The following is a 17,373-nucleotide window of genomic DNA, read 5'->3' on the forward strand; positions in this document are numbered from 1 at the left end:
ACCATACAGAAGGTCCAAGCGGATGCGGAGTTTGTATTTAAACATTTAAATAACAGAAATAATAATATTGTATCTTGTAAAAGTTTACTCCGACCTACTTTTTTTGTCGAGTGAATTACAGATTTGATTTTTTATTTTGAATGTTGCCATGATTTGGGAAAATATTTGTGTTGTTTTTTCATTTCTTTTGGCAATAGCAGATGTACGTAAGTCTCTCAACACAGTAATATATTATGATCAATAATTTATAATAAATTGTAGGTATCTAATCTGAAAAATGGATACATCATCTGAATTATCATCTATTTAGATAAACTATGCCAATTTGAACAATTTGAAAACCTTTCGTTGTGCTAATGGAAAGTACATCTCTGGTAAATCTATTTGTAATGGAAATAACACTGATTGTGGCGAAAGGGATAGAAGTGATGAATTCAGTGCTTGTGACAAAGTAAAATGTTTTTTTACAATTAATAAGATTCAGAACAACGTATAGTGAGCATATTAAATTTCAAGTTGAATATTCAAAAACCATTTTAGATTTGTGGACCTGGAAAATTCAAATGCGTGGGAGATAGAACTTGCTTGAATTTTACTGCTTATTGCAATACGATCAAAGATTGCGCAGATGGTTCTGATGAACACCGTTGTGGTAACTAGGATATGACCTGTTATTAGTACCTACATTTTGTTTAATTCTATATTAGGTACCTTAGATATAAGATTTGATAAATATATGTACCTATTCCAAATTTTAATATTGCCAAAATTTTCTGCAGGAAACGAAGTCAGAATTAATGATTGTCATTTCCACGAGAGAAAATTTCTTTGCTATGATAAACTCAAATGTCTAGACTTGGAATACACGTGTGATGATAATTGCAACTGCTTCGATTGTTCTGATGAGGGTGAAAATTGTACAAAAACTGGTTAGTATTTTATTTAACTTACTCGTAAGTACAGTACCGACAACAAATAAAGTTGAAATTTTCAAAATGTAGGTATCTAGGTACCTACTTCTTTCGAAATTCTCATCACCACAACTTGATCTGTCTGTAGGTATAACCTTTATTTTACTTTATTTTAATTGATGTATTATGAAATTCCAGTGCCTCATGGACATTTACTCGTTTATTCGACACCGAGCAGAATCAAGGTTCTGAATTTAACAACAAATCACCTCAATATAATTGAAAATCTGGTAGAAGTTGCCACTTTAACAGCCGCACACGATTATATCTATTTTACAAAATATCAAGACGACAGTAGACGCCTTTATAAGATCTCGATCAGTTCTAAAAACACGAGTGAAGTCTTGCAATGGAGTAGGTTTTACTTTACTTTGTAGGTATTCAAAATGGTGCATTATGCCAAATGGTGATTCGATTTGTTAATTTTTTTCTTTTTTATAAAACCCAAGTAAATCAACTCCAAAAAACAAAACTGAAAACTGAAAATTTGTTCATATCAGCGTAGGTGGGTATATAGCTAGATATGATAGGAAATTTCACACGGTTAGTTTCTGGACATTTATGGGGACTGCGAATTTTTACAAATTCATGACGAAAAAATTGTAAAAAAAAATTGTAAAAAACTAAAACTGGATTAAAAATGAAAAACATAATGAAATTATTGTAGAGAAGTACCTAAGTAATTTTATGGGGAAAACATTTCATATTTTTTTTTTGTTTTGATTCAAGTTTTAAAAACTTGTCCTATAAGAGCCTTGCTCTTTAAATTAAAAAAAAAAATCCAATTCACCCAAAAATGTCTCATTGTTGCCAATAAAATTTTTCTAAATAATTCATTTCTCAAGGAAAAATCAAAATATGAGGTGGTCCATACTTAGTTTGAAGAAATGTCAGTTGGAATTTGAAAATGACATTTAAAAAATTCTTTCAATTCAAAACTTGCTATTTACAACAAACTTTCATTCATCAAAAATTTCCACAAAAAATTAATGGATTTGAAAATTCCCAGAAATTTTCAGAAACGTTTCGTGGGAAATTTCCTATCATCTCTTGCTAAATACATCTGAGCTGATATGAACAAATTTCAATTTTTCAGTTTTTTTTTTTTTTTTTTGGACTTGATTTACTTTGCTATTTCTCGGTGTCCCCAGGGTTCAAAAATCGATTTTAAAAAAAAGATATATTATTATATGGAGTAAATAAAATTTGATGACTGAAAAGTTTTTGAAAATTTTTCATTCTGTGTCGAAATTTCTCAAAATTAAATTATTTTCTTTTTAAACCTTTTTGGATCTCCCAATTCTAGTTAATAATCCGATCACTTTCTAAAAAATGTCTCGGACCCTTCAAAACAATATTGATCCCCATTTATAAGGTCCCCAGAACGTTAAAAAAAATCAAAGAACAATCAAATTGGAAGGGGGGGGACAATAGGAAGGGTTTTCTTCAAAGAAAGGCTACCTACTGTAAGCAGAATAACTGAAAAGTTTTAATCAATCGTAGTCCCTTCAATTTTGAGATTATACTCGTACCTTCCAAAATTGAAGGATTTTTTTGTGTGTTTTTCGAAACTATGAAAAATGATGGACCTATAATTTTGCTCCTTCAATTTCCAGGATCGGCAAACTAATCTACTTACACATTTTGTAATTTCAATTCTGTTATGCTAGGCGCAAGTACAAATAATTCTATAAAGTTTTTTTTTTTTTTTTAAATCCTTTGTTACCTACTACATTGAAATAAAGTAGATATTACTTTGAACAAATTCAGAAATTCTTGAGATTGATTTCTCAACGAAAATGTCGATTCACTGAAGTTTAGAGCTCCAGTAATTATATCTAATTATGTATCTATCTTGAAATGATTTTAATTCTCATTATATTCTTTAGATGAGCCCATCACTTCAGTCTCCATTGATTACATCACGAATAACATATATTTTTCAACCGAAAGAGCGGTTTTGGTTTGTACACGTGAGCATAAAAAAAGCTGCGAGCATATTCTGATGTCTCGTGATGCAAGCAACGTTGCTTTGGCTCCCAGATCAGGGTTAGTTTCATTTAAATATTTGTACTTAGCTACGTATTCATAATACATATCAAAACAGCATAATTTTCCTGATAGGCTGGCAGGTGTATGCAAGTATTTATGGTATATTTAAGTACTTAGGTAAATTTAATTGATGAAAAGTACATAAATAAGTAATGCTTACCTACTCGTACATTCGCAGAATGTTATTTTTTACGCGAAGAGCTTCTCAGGGTGATAAAAAATTCATTTATAAAGCCGGTATGGACGGAACAGAAGAAGATATCGCAGTCGATGGAACTTTCTCTGATCCTGTTTCGTTAACAGTAGATGAATCAACTGAAACATTGTACTGGTTGGAAAAGCAAGAAAATAAAATACATTCTATTCGATATACTGGAGGATCTGATCAACTAGTGAGTCAATAATACCTATTAATTAATCTGAGGATCATTTTGAAAACAGTGAAGCAGGGCGTTACAATGCTGGTGTTATGAGCTAGCTATATAAGCCAACATATCAATAAGCACGATATATCATAGCTTAAATATTATATTTCCAGATAAAATCTGTGGAACACGGAGGAAATAATTCAACAGCATCCATCACAGTTCTCCAAAACAAAGTACTCTTCGCTAAAAATCAAGACAATAAAATTACCAGCTTGGAAGGCTCGCAAGAATTTACTCCATTTTATGCGGATGTCAAAACACTTTCAATCGAGTGGCTGTATGCGTATAATCCTCTTCAGAATAAGATTGCCAAAGTAAGTGTTTATTGGTTCATTGAACTTACCCATCTTAAGTGCAGAATCCAGAGCCTACAAAAAAAAAAATTGCCACATAAGACACTCTACAAAAAAACAAAAAGAAAACACCAACGAGTACCTAGACCTACCGAAATTTAAATACTTCGGTACATATACTTATAATCTTACATCTTTTATTTCAATTTCAGATGATGAATCCCTGTTCAACGAATCCATGCAATGAATCAGACGATGATCTATGCGTGTTACGTCCATCTTCGTCAAACAGTTTGAACTCCACTTGCTTAGAGAGATATATTCCTTCATAGGGTAGTCGTTATCATATTTTCGAGAATAATTTTTTTTTGTCATGTGTATGTAAAAATATAGCATATTATTATGATGCAATTTATTTTAAAGTAGATAGTATATCTACCTAGTTTGCAAAAAAAAAAAAAAAAAAACTTTTGGAAGATTTTGACCAAATTTGTCAGAAAAAATTCATTTTCAGTCAAAAACCATTTCGAAAAATTACAGTCCTGAAGATAATTTGATCGTCGAATCTCAAATACAAATACCCTCCTATCTTTTAGACCTGATTTATTTTTCCTAAATCAGATAAGGAATGGGGGAATGGGCTGTAGCGAGAGATTATACGTAGGTAACTTTTTCAGAGTCATATCTCACATCCATGGGGCACCTTTGGAACTAAAAATTTTTCTGAGGGACTTTCAAATCAAAATAAAGGTCTTCGCTGAATTTGATCGAAATGCTCTGACTTTTTTTTTTTTTTTTTTCATGATCCACCTCAAATGTATTCATTGCTAAAAATATACCACATAATCATATATATTTTTTCAATTTTTAATCGCATCTGAAAATCCAAAATGAAATGATTATCCACTCTACTGAAAATCACTCGAACATTGATCTGTACCAGGAAACCGAAATTTAATAATTTGAGAGAGATAAAAAATGATGGTAAAATTGAATAATTTCCTCTTGAATTAAAAATAATCGACTAACCGAGTACATACTTACATCTATTTAAAGGTTCAATATCTGATAATAAAATTAAGTTTAAAAGTTTGTATGGTTCGTTTTCGACTTGTGTGAGATAAACCCACCTCAATTTGATTTTGATAAGACGTAAAATTACCATAATAATTATGGTAATCAATATTGGTGTTGAAATATGATCTTCATCATTTTGATCTTAAAAATACAACGATCTAGTTGCATCTATAAGAATTTTCAAGACGTGTCCAATTGAATAATTTTTTGGTATCAATTCAACTTATTTATGTTTGAAAAAACTATCAAACTTTTACAAAAATTTTGACACTTATCAATATATCGATGAGATTTTTAGTGATATTTTGTCTATATTGTGTCGTATATTCGGAGTCTGCGAAGAATCTTCCTACGTAAATATTTCAACATTATGCTAATGTATAATTTCTAAGCTACTTTCAGAATTCTGGAAATGAGATTAAATCATTCCATGTTTTACATAGATTTTACCGACCTGACGAAGAAAACAAACATGTCAGGGGACAGAATTACGAATATTCACCGATGAGACAAGGTAAAATTACCTAAATATATTTCGCTTAAAAGTGAACCAATTTAATTCTACAATTTTGTTTTAGGTACAGACTTAAAAAATGTTCAACTTCTTAATGTGTTACAAAGTATGTGTACCTATATTTGAAAGTTGATAAAACATTTTTTTGAATTTTGATTAAAACGAATAATTTTAAATACCTATTGAGCAGACAAGGTAGCAAATAGGTGCATATATAGTTATCAATTGTATTAAATGTATCCTTTGAAACTAAAGCAATGGTCCTAGCAATACCGAGATTATTTTTTAAAAAGGGTTTTAAAAAGCTTGACTTGGGCAAGTAGGCCAGTGTAGTAACTTGTGGTAATACTGTAGTATTTTTGTGTATGGAATTAGCTAAGGTATTATGTAGGTACCCAGCTATAACCTATTTGATTTACCTATCAATCATTTTTTATTTTATGGATGTTATTCAAACAGATTTAGTCGCCTGTTCAGTCCACAATGGCCAATTCTTGTGCAAAGATAAGCGAAAATGCATCGATTTATTGCATACATGCAACGACAAATGCGATTGCTATGACTGTTCAGATGAAAGTGACATGTGTTGGGAATATAGTAAGTGTTTGCTTTCCAGTGTAATGGCTAATGGCACTTTTTCAAAGTAAGATGATTGCAAAATGGTAAACAAATTAACCTAAGAATCGATTTGCAGATGATGATCTATGTCGAACGTGCGATTATTTGTGCCTTCCTTCTCCGCATGGCTCGTTATGCTTATGTAACAACTATACTAGTAGCGAAATCAGCGTATTATGTGAACGTAAAACAATCCTCACATAAAATTCTTCACCTCATCTCTCACATTTCTTTCGAAATAAACTTTGAATCTTTCTCTAGAACTCCAAGAATGTGATCCATATAATCATTGTGATCAAAAATGCGTCTTGTATGAAGGAAGAGAACGATGCTCGTGCAGAGAAAATTATCGAGGGAAGCCCAATACCAAGGGACAAAAATGCATAAGTGATGGTAACAGTGTTTTTACATGGTTCTCAGACGATTTGATAAGTATTTTATTACATTTTGAATTGTTTTTTTTTTTCAGTATCTTACGAAAATCTTCTTTTGTATTCTACCAATAATGAAATAAAACTGTTCAATTTTACCGCCAATGGGGCATTTGTGATCCGGAAAGATGTCGAGTGTAAAGGTTTGGCCGCAGCTGGTGATTATTTCTATTATGGTACAGCTGATAAGAACACGGGTTATGTACATAAAACATCGATGGTTACTGGTGAGACGGATCTGACCATTGAGACATGTAAGTGTGTTGAAGTTTACCTATACCTAAGTAAATAGGTATCTTTGGTGCCAAGGTACCTACCTATACGTTTTTAAGCAGCTTTGGAATGTGGATTGAAGGTTGCTCAATTTTACCTACCTATTTACAGATTCACCGATAATATTTTCTATCGATGTTGATTGGATCACTGGTAACATATATTTCTCAACTGATCAGTCACTTGGTGTATGTTCCAAAGAAGAAGAATTTTGCGCCGAACTCAAATCTTTAATTGTGTCTGATTCTTGCCATCTCAGTGTAGCTCCACATTCAGGGTACCTTCCTAATCCTATTTCAATATCTTATCTACCTTAATGAGCTCATCATACTGATACCTAAAGTAATACAAAATGATTTTTATAGGTTTTTATTTTATTCGTTAGGACCTATACAACATTGGTATCAACATTCTCGAATCATGAAAGCATCAATGGATGGATCCAATGAGAGAATTTTGTACATGAGAAATTTACGTCGTCCGATAGCGTTGACTGTTGATGAATTATCAGAGAAGGTTTACTGGATGGATTCTGATCTCGGTGAAATTCAATCTATACAGTTTGATGGCAAAAATTGGAGGGTACTTCATTTTAAATTCGTTTACCTATAGAAAATTTATGATTAGTATGACCATTAGGTAACTCTAAACAGAATATCAAATTAAATGCTAACATGAAATTTCCATTTCAGACGTTGTTTGTAGGTTCGCAGGTACATATTTTCACCATAAATAAATTCGAAGGCAATTTATTTTGGTCAGAAGAAAGTAAAAACACCATTGGATTAAATTTTGAAACCAATACGAATATGAAACTTATCCATGACAAAAATGCAACTTCCATAAAATATTTATATGCTTTTAACCCTGTTTTACAACGCAATAGAGTGAGTATATATCTACTACATTACATACTTACTTACTTACTTATCCGCCTACGTTCAAATGATTATCTCATATTTCACTCAAGTCTCCAAAAAAGAATAGGTACCTACCTGCCTGTATCTACTCTTATCTAATGAGGATTAAAGAAAACTTACACCTTTTGTTCATTTTTCACAGATCTCAAATCCTTGCAAGAATTCAGGCTGCAAAGGTCTATGCCTACTTCGACCATCTTCTTCAAAAGGATTAATCGATTTTACATGCATGTGTGATAACATGACATCTTCGAGCAGAAAACACTGGTGTAATAATCCGTCCGCTCACGTTAAATGGCGATTCGAAACAGATTTCGAGTATGAAATTCGATCACCACAATCAGAAGGAAGATTCAAATGGTTAAAAGTGATCTCATTAGTTATAATATTCAGTTTCCTGATCGTCTTGGCCATCTTTTCTATTTATTTCATTTTTCGAAGGAGGGTTTTGCATAGGTATTTTGATAGGGTGATGAATTGGAACCGTAATGGAGATGCTGAGGAACAGATGCCTTTGACTGAGTATATGGATAGCGAATTATAGACAGATGTGGAGTGAATAGATACGTAAGACATTTTTTTGTAAAAAATTATATTAAAATAGGTCTAAGTATACCATAATTCATTTGTTTTGTTCCTATACCTATTCACTTTTTATTAAATGTCATATTTTTTTAATTTTCTAACTATGAAACTTTTCATCAAAAGTGTTGACTGATGGTGAGAAAACTTACTTACCTACCTGGTGAGATATGTTATAGGTAAAAAATAAAATCAAGTGAAAATTAAATCAAAACCTCAAAAAATAAACTTGAAACCTAATTAGGTACCTAATACTTAATGAAGTTGAAAATCTTTGAACGATCTGAAAACAAAGCCTAAAATTAAAGACTTCAAATGAAATCAAAAATTAAAAATTATACCAAAAATTCTGAAAATAAACTTGAAAACTAAACTAAAAGTTTGAAAAAGAAATCAAAAACTGGCCACTGAGTGAAAAAGATGATAAGTATGTGCCCAAGGTATGCATAAAATTAAAAAATGTAAAGTTCTGAATTGAATGAAAAACTGAAAATAAAATAAAAAATCTAAATTAAAAACTTAAAATGATACAAAAAACTGAAAACAAAAAATTTTCAAATTTGTCTAAAAATTGGAAAATGGAGAATAATGAACTTGAAATAGCTACTAAAATTGAAATCAAAACAAAAACCAAGAATTAATTTTGAAAGTTCTAATACCTAAAGTTGTATCAAAAATGAAACATTAAAAATGAAATTAAAACCTGAAAATGAAATCCCAAAGATGAGATCAAAAGTTTCAAAACTGAAACTGAAATTGAAAAGTGAAAATGAAACTCGAAATTTTAGAACAGAATCAAAAACCAAAAATTGAAGCAAAAACCAAAAAATTAAAATCAAACACTGAAAATAAAATTGTGAATTTTAAAAAGATGAATCAACAATTGAAAAACGAAAATGAAATTGAAAATTCTGTAAGCCTTTGAGCCAGAATCAAAAACTGAAAATGAAATCAAAAGTGTTAAAATTCTTTCTAAGCCCATCAAAAAACGAATGAAAAAGAATTTTGAAAAAAAATGTAAATGAAATAAAAAACTAAAACTAAAACTAAAATCCAGAACTGAAAACAAAATTTGGATGATAGAATCAAAAGTTGTACTTAAATAAAATTGAAATTTATGAGAAAGTAAAAATTGAATCAGAAACAGAAAGGATTAAATGTTTGAATTCCCAAAGTAAAATGTAAATGAAATCAATTACCTTATGTACCTACAGGAAATGACCTGAAAAGCGAAAATTAAAATTGAAAGCTGAAAAATGCAGAAAATATCCCTCATAGAAAATCACTACTAGCGTCATTACTAAAAAAAAAAAACACTAGTAACTTTTTCGGCAAGTACTTAGCGTCACTACTACTGACAGACGTTACTAATGACTAATAACGTTTGTCAATAGTAGTGACACGCGCAAATTTAAGCATTTTGCACTGAAAATCATGGCAAAAACAAGTTAATGTCAGCTATTTACTCGTAGACCCTCCTAGAACAACGAATTCTCCCCAAAAAATTTTGAAAATCAAAAAAAATGTCGTCCCTGGGGTGGGATTTGAACCTGCAACCTCTCACTCTCTATGTCACCTGCCTAACCAACTAGGCCACTGAGGAAATTGGAAGATGAGGTGTTTGAAACATTTATATGCACTTTTTAGCACTCTGGACTTTAAAAAATTTCAAGTTTGATGATTTTAAAAAAAAATTAAAACTGAGTTTTTGGTGTGTTAATATTTCTAGATAAAAATTAAATGGATATCATACACAGGTATTCGATATTTCTTTGCGAAAATGGACCCTTCCTCGTCCTCTTACCCTTGTCCCCCCCTCCAAGGGGGCTGGTACCTCGAAAAATTTTTTTCATTTTTTGACTGGAATTTAGGATTTATTCGCAAAAATGTACTTTTTTTCGTTCCTCTCCCCTCCTCTCCCCCTCCGAGGGGGCTGGTACCTCAAATTTTTTTTCATTTTTCAACTGGAATTTAGGCTTTATTCCCAAAAATCATGGAATTTTTTCCGTTCCTCTCCCCTCCCCTCCCCATCCGAATTTTAAAAATATAAATGGGCCCCGAACAACTCAGCAAGCCACAACAAAAGCTCCTGACAATTGACAATTCTTCATTTTTTTTTAGGATATATGTAATTTCTATAGTTTCACAATCAATTAGGCAAAAAATTGAAATGTTAAATGGTAGCATGTTAGTAGCATCAGTTCTTGGTAGTGTCCGCTTCATCTTAGTATTGTTGGCATGGTCATTAGTAGCATTAAATCATTTGCTAGCAACATCAAGTCAGTCGCTAGTAGTGCTGAGCTGATCGCTAGTAGTGTCGAGTTGGTTGCTAGTAGTGTCGAGCTGGTCACTAGTAGTGTTTATTTGGTCGCTAGTAGCCTCGAGTCAGTCGCTAGTAGTGTCGAGTAGGTCGCTAGTAGCATCGAGTTGGTTGCTAGTTGCGTCGAGTTGGTCGCTAGTAGCGTCGAGTTGGTCGCTAGTAGCATCGAGTTGGTCGCTAGTAGCGTCGAGTTGGTCGCTAGTAGCGTCGAGTTGGTCGCTAGTAGCGTCGAGTTGGTCGCTAGTAGCGTCGAGTTGGTCGTTAGTAGCGTCAGTACAAGCGCTAGTAACTTTTTCGGCATCGCTAGTAACTTTTTCAAAAACGCTAGTAGTTTTTTGAAATCATTAGTAGTGATTTTCTATGAGGGATAATAAAATCAAAAACAGAAAAAAAGACAGTATTTTAAAGATGAAAATCATACAAATGAAATGAAAGTTGAAACTAAAATTGAAATCGAAAACTGCGAACGAAATCGAATATTTTGAAAAAAAAACAATCAAACATGATAAAACTTCCATTAAAAAATATGAAAATGAATTTAAAAATTGACAGTAGGTATGAAACAAAATTTAAAATTTAAATTCAAAACTGAAAACAAAATTTGAAACTGAAAATGAAATTATAAATTCTGAAACTCGAATCAAAAACTAGCTGAAATTCAAATAGAAAGAATGTGAAATTGAAGGGTTCCTTTCCAAGTCGGCCTAAGTCCATTTTTTTCGTTTCGAGAAAAACACAAATAAGTGTTTTTCTCGCCCTTTTGCTTCAATAATAAATGATGTGATTATATGGTTGTGAAGCTTGATCTTTCTGCTTTAAAGTACCGTATTGGTATTTTTTTAATTTTGCGTATTTTCAGCTCCAGAGCGCGTCAAACAGTCAGAAAAAGTGGACTTAGGCCCATTTGGAATTATCTGATGTTAAAAATTTCGAAAAAGAGCTGAAAAACGCGTTTTTTCAAAAAAAAAATTCACGAATCATTAATTTAATACATTTCTGAAACAATTTCATTCGAAGCACCTTCAAATTTCGTCTCTCGAAAATCGTTGAAAAACTTGAAAAAAAAACCGGCACAACCGCACTTGTATACAAATTCTTAAAAAATGTATGATTTAGGCCACTTTGGAATAATCAGCTGTTTTTTCGAGCGGGCAAAACAGCGCTCCTGAGCGAAAAAAGTAACGCCAGGTGTTGGGACAAGGTGATAAAGGTGTTAACCGACCTGTACCAGCAGATGGCGCTGCTAACTCAAAAATGATAAAAATGGACTTAGGCCGACTTGGAAAGGAACCCTTCAATTAAAAACAGAAAATACAATCAAAACTCCGAAAATCAAATTATTAATTTCATAAATTTGATCAGTAACTGAGAAAATAAAATTGGAAAATTGAAATAAAAACTGAACATGAAATTTAAAATTCAGAAAATTAAATCAAAAACTGAAAATTGAAAAAAAGGAAATTAAAATTGAAAATTCAATTTAAAATTCTGAAATTTGTTTGCTTATTCACTTTTTTTTTACGTGTCCTAAAAAATTTTTATATTTTTTGGGGAGGGGGATATTTTGGAGTTGAAAACCACTTCGAAAAATTACAGTCCTAAAGATAGGTATATATGTAGTTTGATCGTCGAATCTCAAATACAAATACTCTCCTACCTTTTAGACCTGGTTTATTTGTCCCAAATCAGATTAGGTATGGGCTGAAGCGAGAAATTATAGGTAATTTTTTCATAGTCATATATCTCACGTAATAAAAGTCTTCGCTGAATTTGGTCGAAATCCTGTGACTTTTTTTTTCGTGATCCACCTCGAATGTATTGCTAAAAAATATACCGCATAATCAATTAATCATATACTTATGTACATGTATTTTTTCAATTCTTCACCTTCAGATCTCGTGTCTATGAATAGTTTACAGTTTTAATAGGTGTCATCAAAGATACGTTTCCACCAAATACAACTTTATATATCCTACTAATCGCATCTGAAAATCCAAAATGAAATAATGATCCACTCTACTGCAAATCGCTCGAACATTGATCTGTACCAGGAAACTGAAATTTAATATTTTGAGATAAAAAATGATAGTAAAATTGAATAATTTCCTCTTAAATTAAAAAGTAATCAACTAACCGAGTACATACATCTATTTAAAGGTTCAATATCAGATAATATGTAAAATCAAGTTTAAAAGTTTGTATGGTTCGTTTTCGACTTGTGTGAGATAAACCTACCTCAATTTGATTTTGATACCTAAGACGTAAAATTACCATAATAATTATGGTAGGTAATCAATATTGGTGTTGAAATATGATCTTCATCATTTTGATCTTAAAAATACAACGATCTAGTTGTATCTATAAGAATTTTCAAGACGTGTTCAATTGAATAATTTTTAGGTATCAATTCAACTTATTTATGTTTGAAAAAAATATCAAACTTTTACAAAAATTTTGACACTTAATCAGTATATCGATGAGATTTTTAGTGATATTTTGTCTATTTTATGTCGTATATTCGAAGTCTGCGAAGAATCTTCCAACGTAAATATTTCAACATTGTGCTAATGTATAATTTCTAAGCTACTTTCAGAATTTTGGAGATGAGATTAAATCATTCCATGTTTTGTACATAGATTTTGCCTACCTGGTGAAGAAAACAGACATGTCGGTGGACAGAGCTACAAATATTCACCGATGAGACAAGGTAAAATTACCTGAATATATCTTTTGCTTAAAAGTGAACGAATTTAATTCTACATACAATTTTGTTTTAGGTACGGACTTAAAACATGTTCAACTTCTTAATGTGTTACAAAGTACATATGTGTACCTATATTTGAAAAATGATAAAACATTTTTTTGACTATCGATTAAAACGAATAATTTTAAATATTGAGCAGACAAGGTAGCAAATAGGTGCATATAGTTATCCATTGTATTACACAGTCTTGCCATAAGTTCTGACCCTACTTTAAACGCTTCTAATACAAAAACGAAATTTTAAAAACGTAAAAGTGATTATATATTCGGAAAGTAGATGAAAAAATCTTCAATTTGACTGTATTTAGCTGCAACATGCTGCTCAAGGCGCTTAACAAAACGGCAATGACAGATGAAACGACAGAAGCCCCACGTACGCAAAAAACCAAAAAAAAAATTGACCGAAAATTTTTTTTGATTTTTTTTTATGCGCATCAATTTTTTTTTACTAAAATAGTAATTTGGTGATCCTGGAGCACAGAATTATTGTTTTAGTGAAAAAAATTTGATGCGTATAAAAAAATTTCAAAAAAAATTTTGGATCAATTTTTTTTTGGTTTTTTGCGTATGTGGGGCTTCTGTCGTTTCATCTGCCATTCCCGTTTTGTTAAGCGCCTTGAGCAGCATGTTGCAGCTAAATACAGTCAAATTAAAGATTTTTTCATCTACTTTCCGAATATATAATCAATTTACGTTTTTAAAATTTCGTTTTTGTGTTGGAAGCGTTTAAAGTAGGGTCAGAACTTATGGCGAGACTGTGTAAATGTATCCTTTGAAACTAAAGCAATGGTCCTAGCAATACCGAGATGATTTCTTTGAAAAAGGGTTTTAAAAAGCTTGGCTTGGACAAGTAGGCCAGTGTAGTAACTTGTGGTAATACTGTAGTATTTTTGTGTATGAGATTAGCCAAGGTATTATGTAGGCACCTACCTACTTGATTTACCTATCAACCTTTTTTTATTTTATGGATGTTATTCAAACAGATTTAGTCCCCTGTTCAGTCCACAATGGCCAATACTTGTGCAAAGATAAGCGAAAATGCATCGATTTATTGGATACATGCAACGATGAATGCAATTGCGACGACTGTTCGGATGAAAGTGACATGTGTTGGGAATATAGTAAGTGTTTGGTGTTTGCTTTCCAGTGTAATGGCACTTTTTCAAAGTAAGATGATTGTAAAATGGTAAACAAATTAACCTGAGAATCGATTTGCAGACGAAGCTCTATGTCGAACGTGCGATCATTTCTGCCTTCCTTCTCCGCATGGCTCGTTGTGTTTATGTCACAACTATACTCGCGACCCCACTGACCCCAGCTTATTATGTGAACGTAAAACAATCCTCACATAAAATTCTCCACTTCATCTCTCACATTTCTTTCAAAATAAACTTTGAATTTTTCTTTAGAACTCAAAGAATGTGGTGAACATAATCATTGTGATCAAAAATGCGTCTTGTATGAAGGAATAGACCGATGCTCGTGCAGAGAAAATTATCTAGGGGTGCCCAACACCAAGGGAGAAAAATGCATAAGCGATGGTAACAGTGTTTTTACATGGTTCTCAGCAGATTGGATAGGTATTTTATTGCATTCTGAATTGTTTTTTCAGTATCTTACGAAAATCTTCTTCTGTATTCTACCAATAATGAAATAAAACTGTTCAATTTTACCGCCAATGGGGCATTTGTGCTCCGGAAAGATGTCGAGTGTAAAGGTTTGGCCGCAGCTGGTGATTATTTTTATTATGGTACAGCTGACAAGAACACGGGTTATGTACATAAAACATCGATGGTTACTGGTGAGACGGATCTGACCATTGAGACATGTAAGTATGTTGGAGTTTGGTGCCGAAGTACCTACCTATTAATTTTTAAGTACATAGAAGAATATGGATTAAAGGTTTCTCAATTTCACCTATTTACAGATTCGCCAATAATATTTTCCATCGATGTTGATTGGATCACTGGTAACATATATTTCTCAACCGATCAGTCTCTTGGTGTATGTTCCAAAGAAGAAGAATTTTGCGCCGAACTCAAATCTTTAATTGTGTCTGATTCGTGCCATCTCAGTGTAGCTCCGCGTACAGGGTACCTTCTTATTTCAATATTTATCTACCTTAATAATCTCATCATACTGATACCTAGAATAATACAAAATGATTTTTATAGGTTTTTATTTTATTCATTAGGATCTGTACAACACTGGTATCAACATTCTCGAATCATGAAAGCATCAATGGATGGATCTAATGAAAGAGTTTTATACGGGAGAAATCTACGTCATCCGATAGCGTTGACTGTTGATGAATTATCAGAGAAGGTTTACTGGATGGATTCTGATCTTGGCGAAATTCATACCATACAGTTTAATGGCAAAAATTGGAGGGTACTTAATTTTAAATTCATTTGCCGAGATAATTTATGATTAATACATATAACACTAAACAGAATATAAAATTAAATGCTAACATGAAAATGTCCGTTTCAGTCGTTGTTTGTAGGATCGCAGGTACATATTTTCACCATAAATAAATTCGAAGGCAATTTGTTTTGGACAGAAGAAAGCAAAAACTACATTGGATTAAATTTTGAAACCGATACGAAACTCATCCATGACAAAAATGCAACTTCTGTAAAATATTTATATGCCTTTAACCCTGTTTTACAAAGCAATAGAGTGAGTACTATTTTACATACCTACTTACTTATTTGCCTATATTAAAATGACTATCTCCTATTTCCTGAACTATTGAATATCTACTTGAGTCTCCAAAAACGAATACTGACTCTTATCTATTGAGGATTAAAGAATATACTTACACCTTTTGTTCATTTTTCAGTTTTCACATATCTCAAATCCTTGCAAGAATTCAGGCTGCAAAGGTCTATGCCTACTTCGACCATCTTCTTCAAAAGGATTAATCGATTTTACATGCATGTGTGATAACATGACATCTTCGAGCAGAAAACACTGGTGTAATAATCCTTCAGCTCACGTTAAATGGCGATTTGAAACAGATTTCGAGTATGAAATTCGATCACCACAATCAGAAGGAAGATTCAAATGGTTAAAAGTGATCTCATTAGTTATAATATTCAGTTTCCTGATCGTCTTAGCCATCTTTTCGATTTATTTCATTTTTCGAAGGAGGGTTTTGTATAGGTATTTTGATAGAGTGGTGAATTGGAACCGTAATGGAGATGCCGAGGAACAGATGCCTTTGACTGAGTATATGGATACTGAATTATAGACAAATGTGAAGTGAATAGATACCTAAGACATTTTTTGTAAAAAATAATTAAAATAGGCCTATTAAGTATAAATACTATAATTCATATTTGTTGTTCCTGTACCTATTCCCTTTTTATTAAATATTATATTTTTTAATTTTCTAACCATGAAACTTTTTGTCAAAAGTGTTGACTGAGAAACCTAACCTACCTAGCTGGTGAGATATATTATAGGTAAAAAATAAAATCGAGTGTAAATTAAATCAAAACCTCAGAAAATTAACTTGAAACCTAATTAGGTACCTAATACTTAATGAAGTTGAAAATCTTTGAACGATCTGAAAACAAAGACTTTCAAATGAAACCAAGAATTAAAAATTATACCAAAAACTCTGAAAATAAACTTGAAAACGAAACTCAAGATTTTGAAAACTGAACTCAAAGTTTGAAAATGAAATCTAAAACTGGCCACTGAGTGAAAAAGATGATACGTATATGTGCCCAAGGTATGCGTAAAATTAAAAAAATGTAAAGTTCTGAATTGAATGAAAAACTGAAAATAAAATAAAAAATCTGAATCGAAAACTTGAAATGATATTAAAAACTGAAAACAAAAAATTTGTCTAAGAACTGGAAAATTGAGAATAATGAACTTGAAATACTTAGCAGCTACTAAAATTTAAATCAAAAACCAAAAATTAAATTTGAAAATTCTAATTAGGTAAGTACCTAACTAAAAGTTGTATCAAAAATGAAACGTTGAAAATGAAATTAAAACTTGAAAATGAAATCTCAAAGATGAGATCAAAACTAAAACTGAAATCGAAAAGTGAAAATGAAACTCGAAATTTTAGAACATAATCAAAAATCAAAAATTAAAACAAAAACTAAAAAA

At 31.6% G+C, this 17,373-nt stretch overlaps 3 protein-coding genes across 4 annotated transcripts; all 3 read left to right on the forward strand.

The window, feature by feature from the left end:
- The first annotated feature begins 13 nt into the window (after positions 1-13).
- LOC135838866 (low-density lipoprotein receptor-related protein 1-like) lies at positions 14-4,569 on the forward strand. The gene is made up of 9 exons (XM_065354670.1): positions 14-202; positions 311-451; positions 541-652; positions 780-929; positions 1,110-1,325; positions 2,861-3,020; positions 3,202-3,415; positions 3,562-3,765; positions 3,957-4,569. Exons 1-9 carry the CDS (start codon positions 149-151, stop codon positions 4,074-4,076), a joined length of 1,371 nt encoding a protein of 456 aa, XP_065210742.1. The 5' UTR covers positions 14-148; the 3' UTR covers positions 4,077-4,569.
- A 378-nt stretch (positions 4,570-4,947) lies between these two features.
- LOC135838858 (vitellogenin receptor-like) lies at positions 4,948-8,263 on the forward strand. 2 transcript variants are annotated; one of them, XM_065354656.1, is made up of 11 exons: positions 4,948-5,174; positions 5,265-5,335; positions 5,400-5,441; positions 5,795-5,932; positions 6,030-6,137; positions 6,215-6,346; positions 6,423-6,638; positions 6,769-6,934; positions 7,023-7,239; positions 7,350-7,544; positions 7,720-8,263. In XM_065354656.1, exons 1-11 carry the CDS (start codon positions 5,107-5,109, stop codon positions 8,119-8,121), a joined length of 1,755 nt encoding a protein of 584 aa, XP_065210728.1. In that variant the 5' UTR covers positions 4,948-5,106; the 3' UTR covers positions 8,122-8,263. The 2 variants fall into 2 exon arrangements, with proteins under 2 accessions (XP_065210728.1, XP_065210729.1); XM_065354657.1 differs by lacking the exon at positions 5,400-5,441.
- A 4,436-nt stretch (positions 8,264-12,699) lies between these two features.
- On the forward strand, positions 12,700-16,618 carry LOC135838859 (vitellogenin receptor-like). Its single transcript, XM_065354659.1, has 10 exons — positions 12,700-13,023; positions 13,116-13,186; positions 14,226-14,363; positions 14,461-14,574; positions 14,652-14,783; positions 14,855-15,070; positions 15,170-15,335; positions 15,417-15,633; positions 15,736-15,924; positions 16,088-16,618. The coding sequence occupies exons 1-10, from the start codon at positions 12,956-12,958 to the stop codon at positions 16,496-16,498; spliced, it is 1,722 nt and encodes a 573-aa protein (XP_065210731.1). The 5' UTR covers positions 12,700-12,955; the 3' UTR covers positions 16,499-16,618.
- Positions 16,619-17,373: the final 755 nt, after the last annotated feature.

The sequence above is a fragment of the Planococcus citri genome, chromosome 3 (assembly GCF_950023065.1).
Source record: "Planococcus citri chromosome 3, ihPlaCitr1.1, whole genome shotgun sequence".
In the NCBI taxonomy this organism is placed as follows: Eukaryota; Metazoa; Arthropoda; class Insecta; order Hemiptera; family Pseudococcidae; genus Planococcus; species Planococcus citri.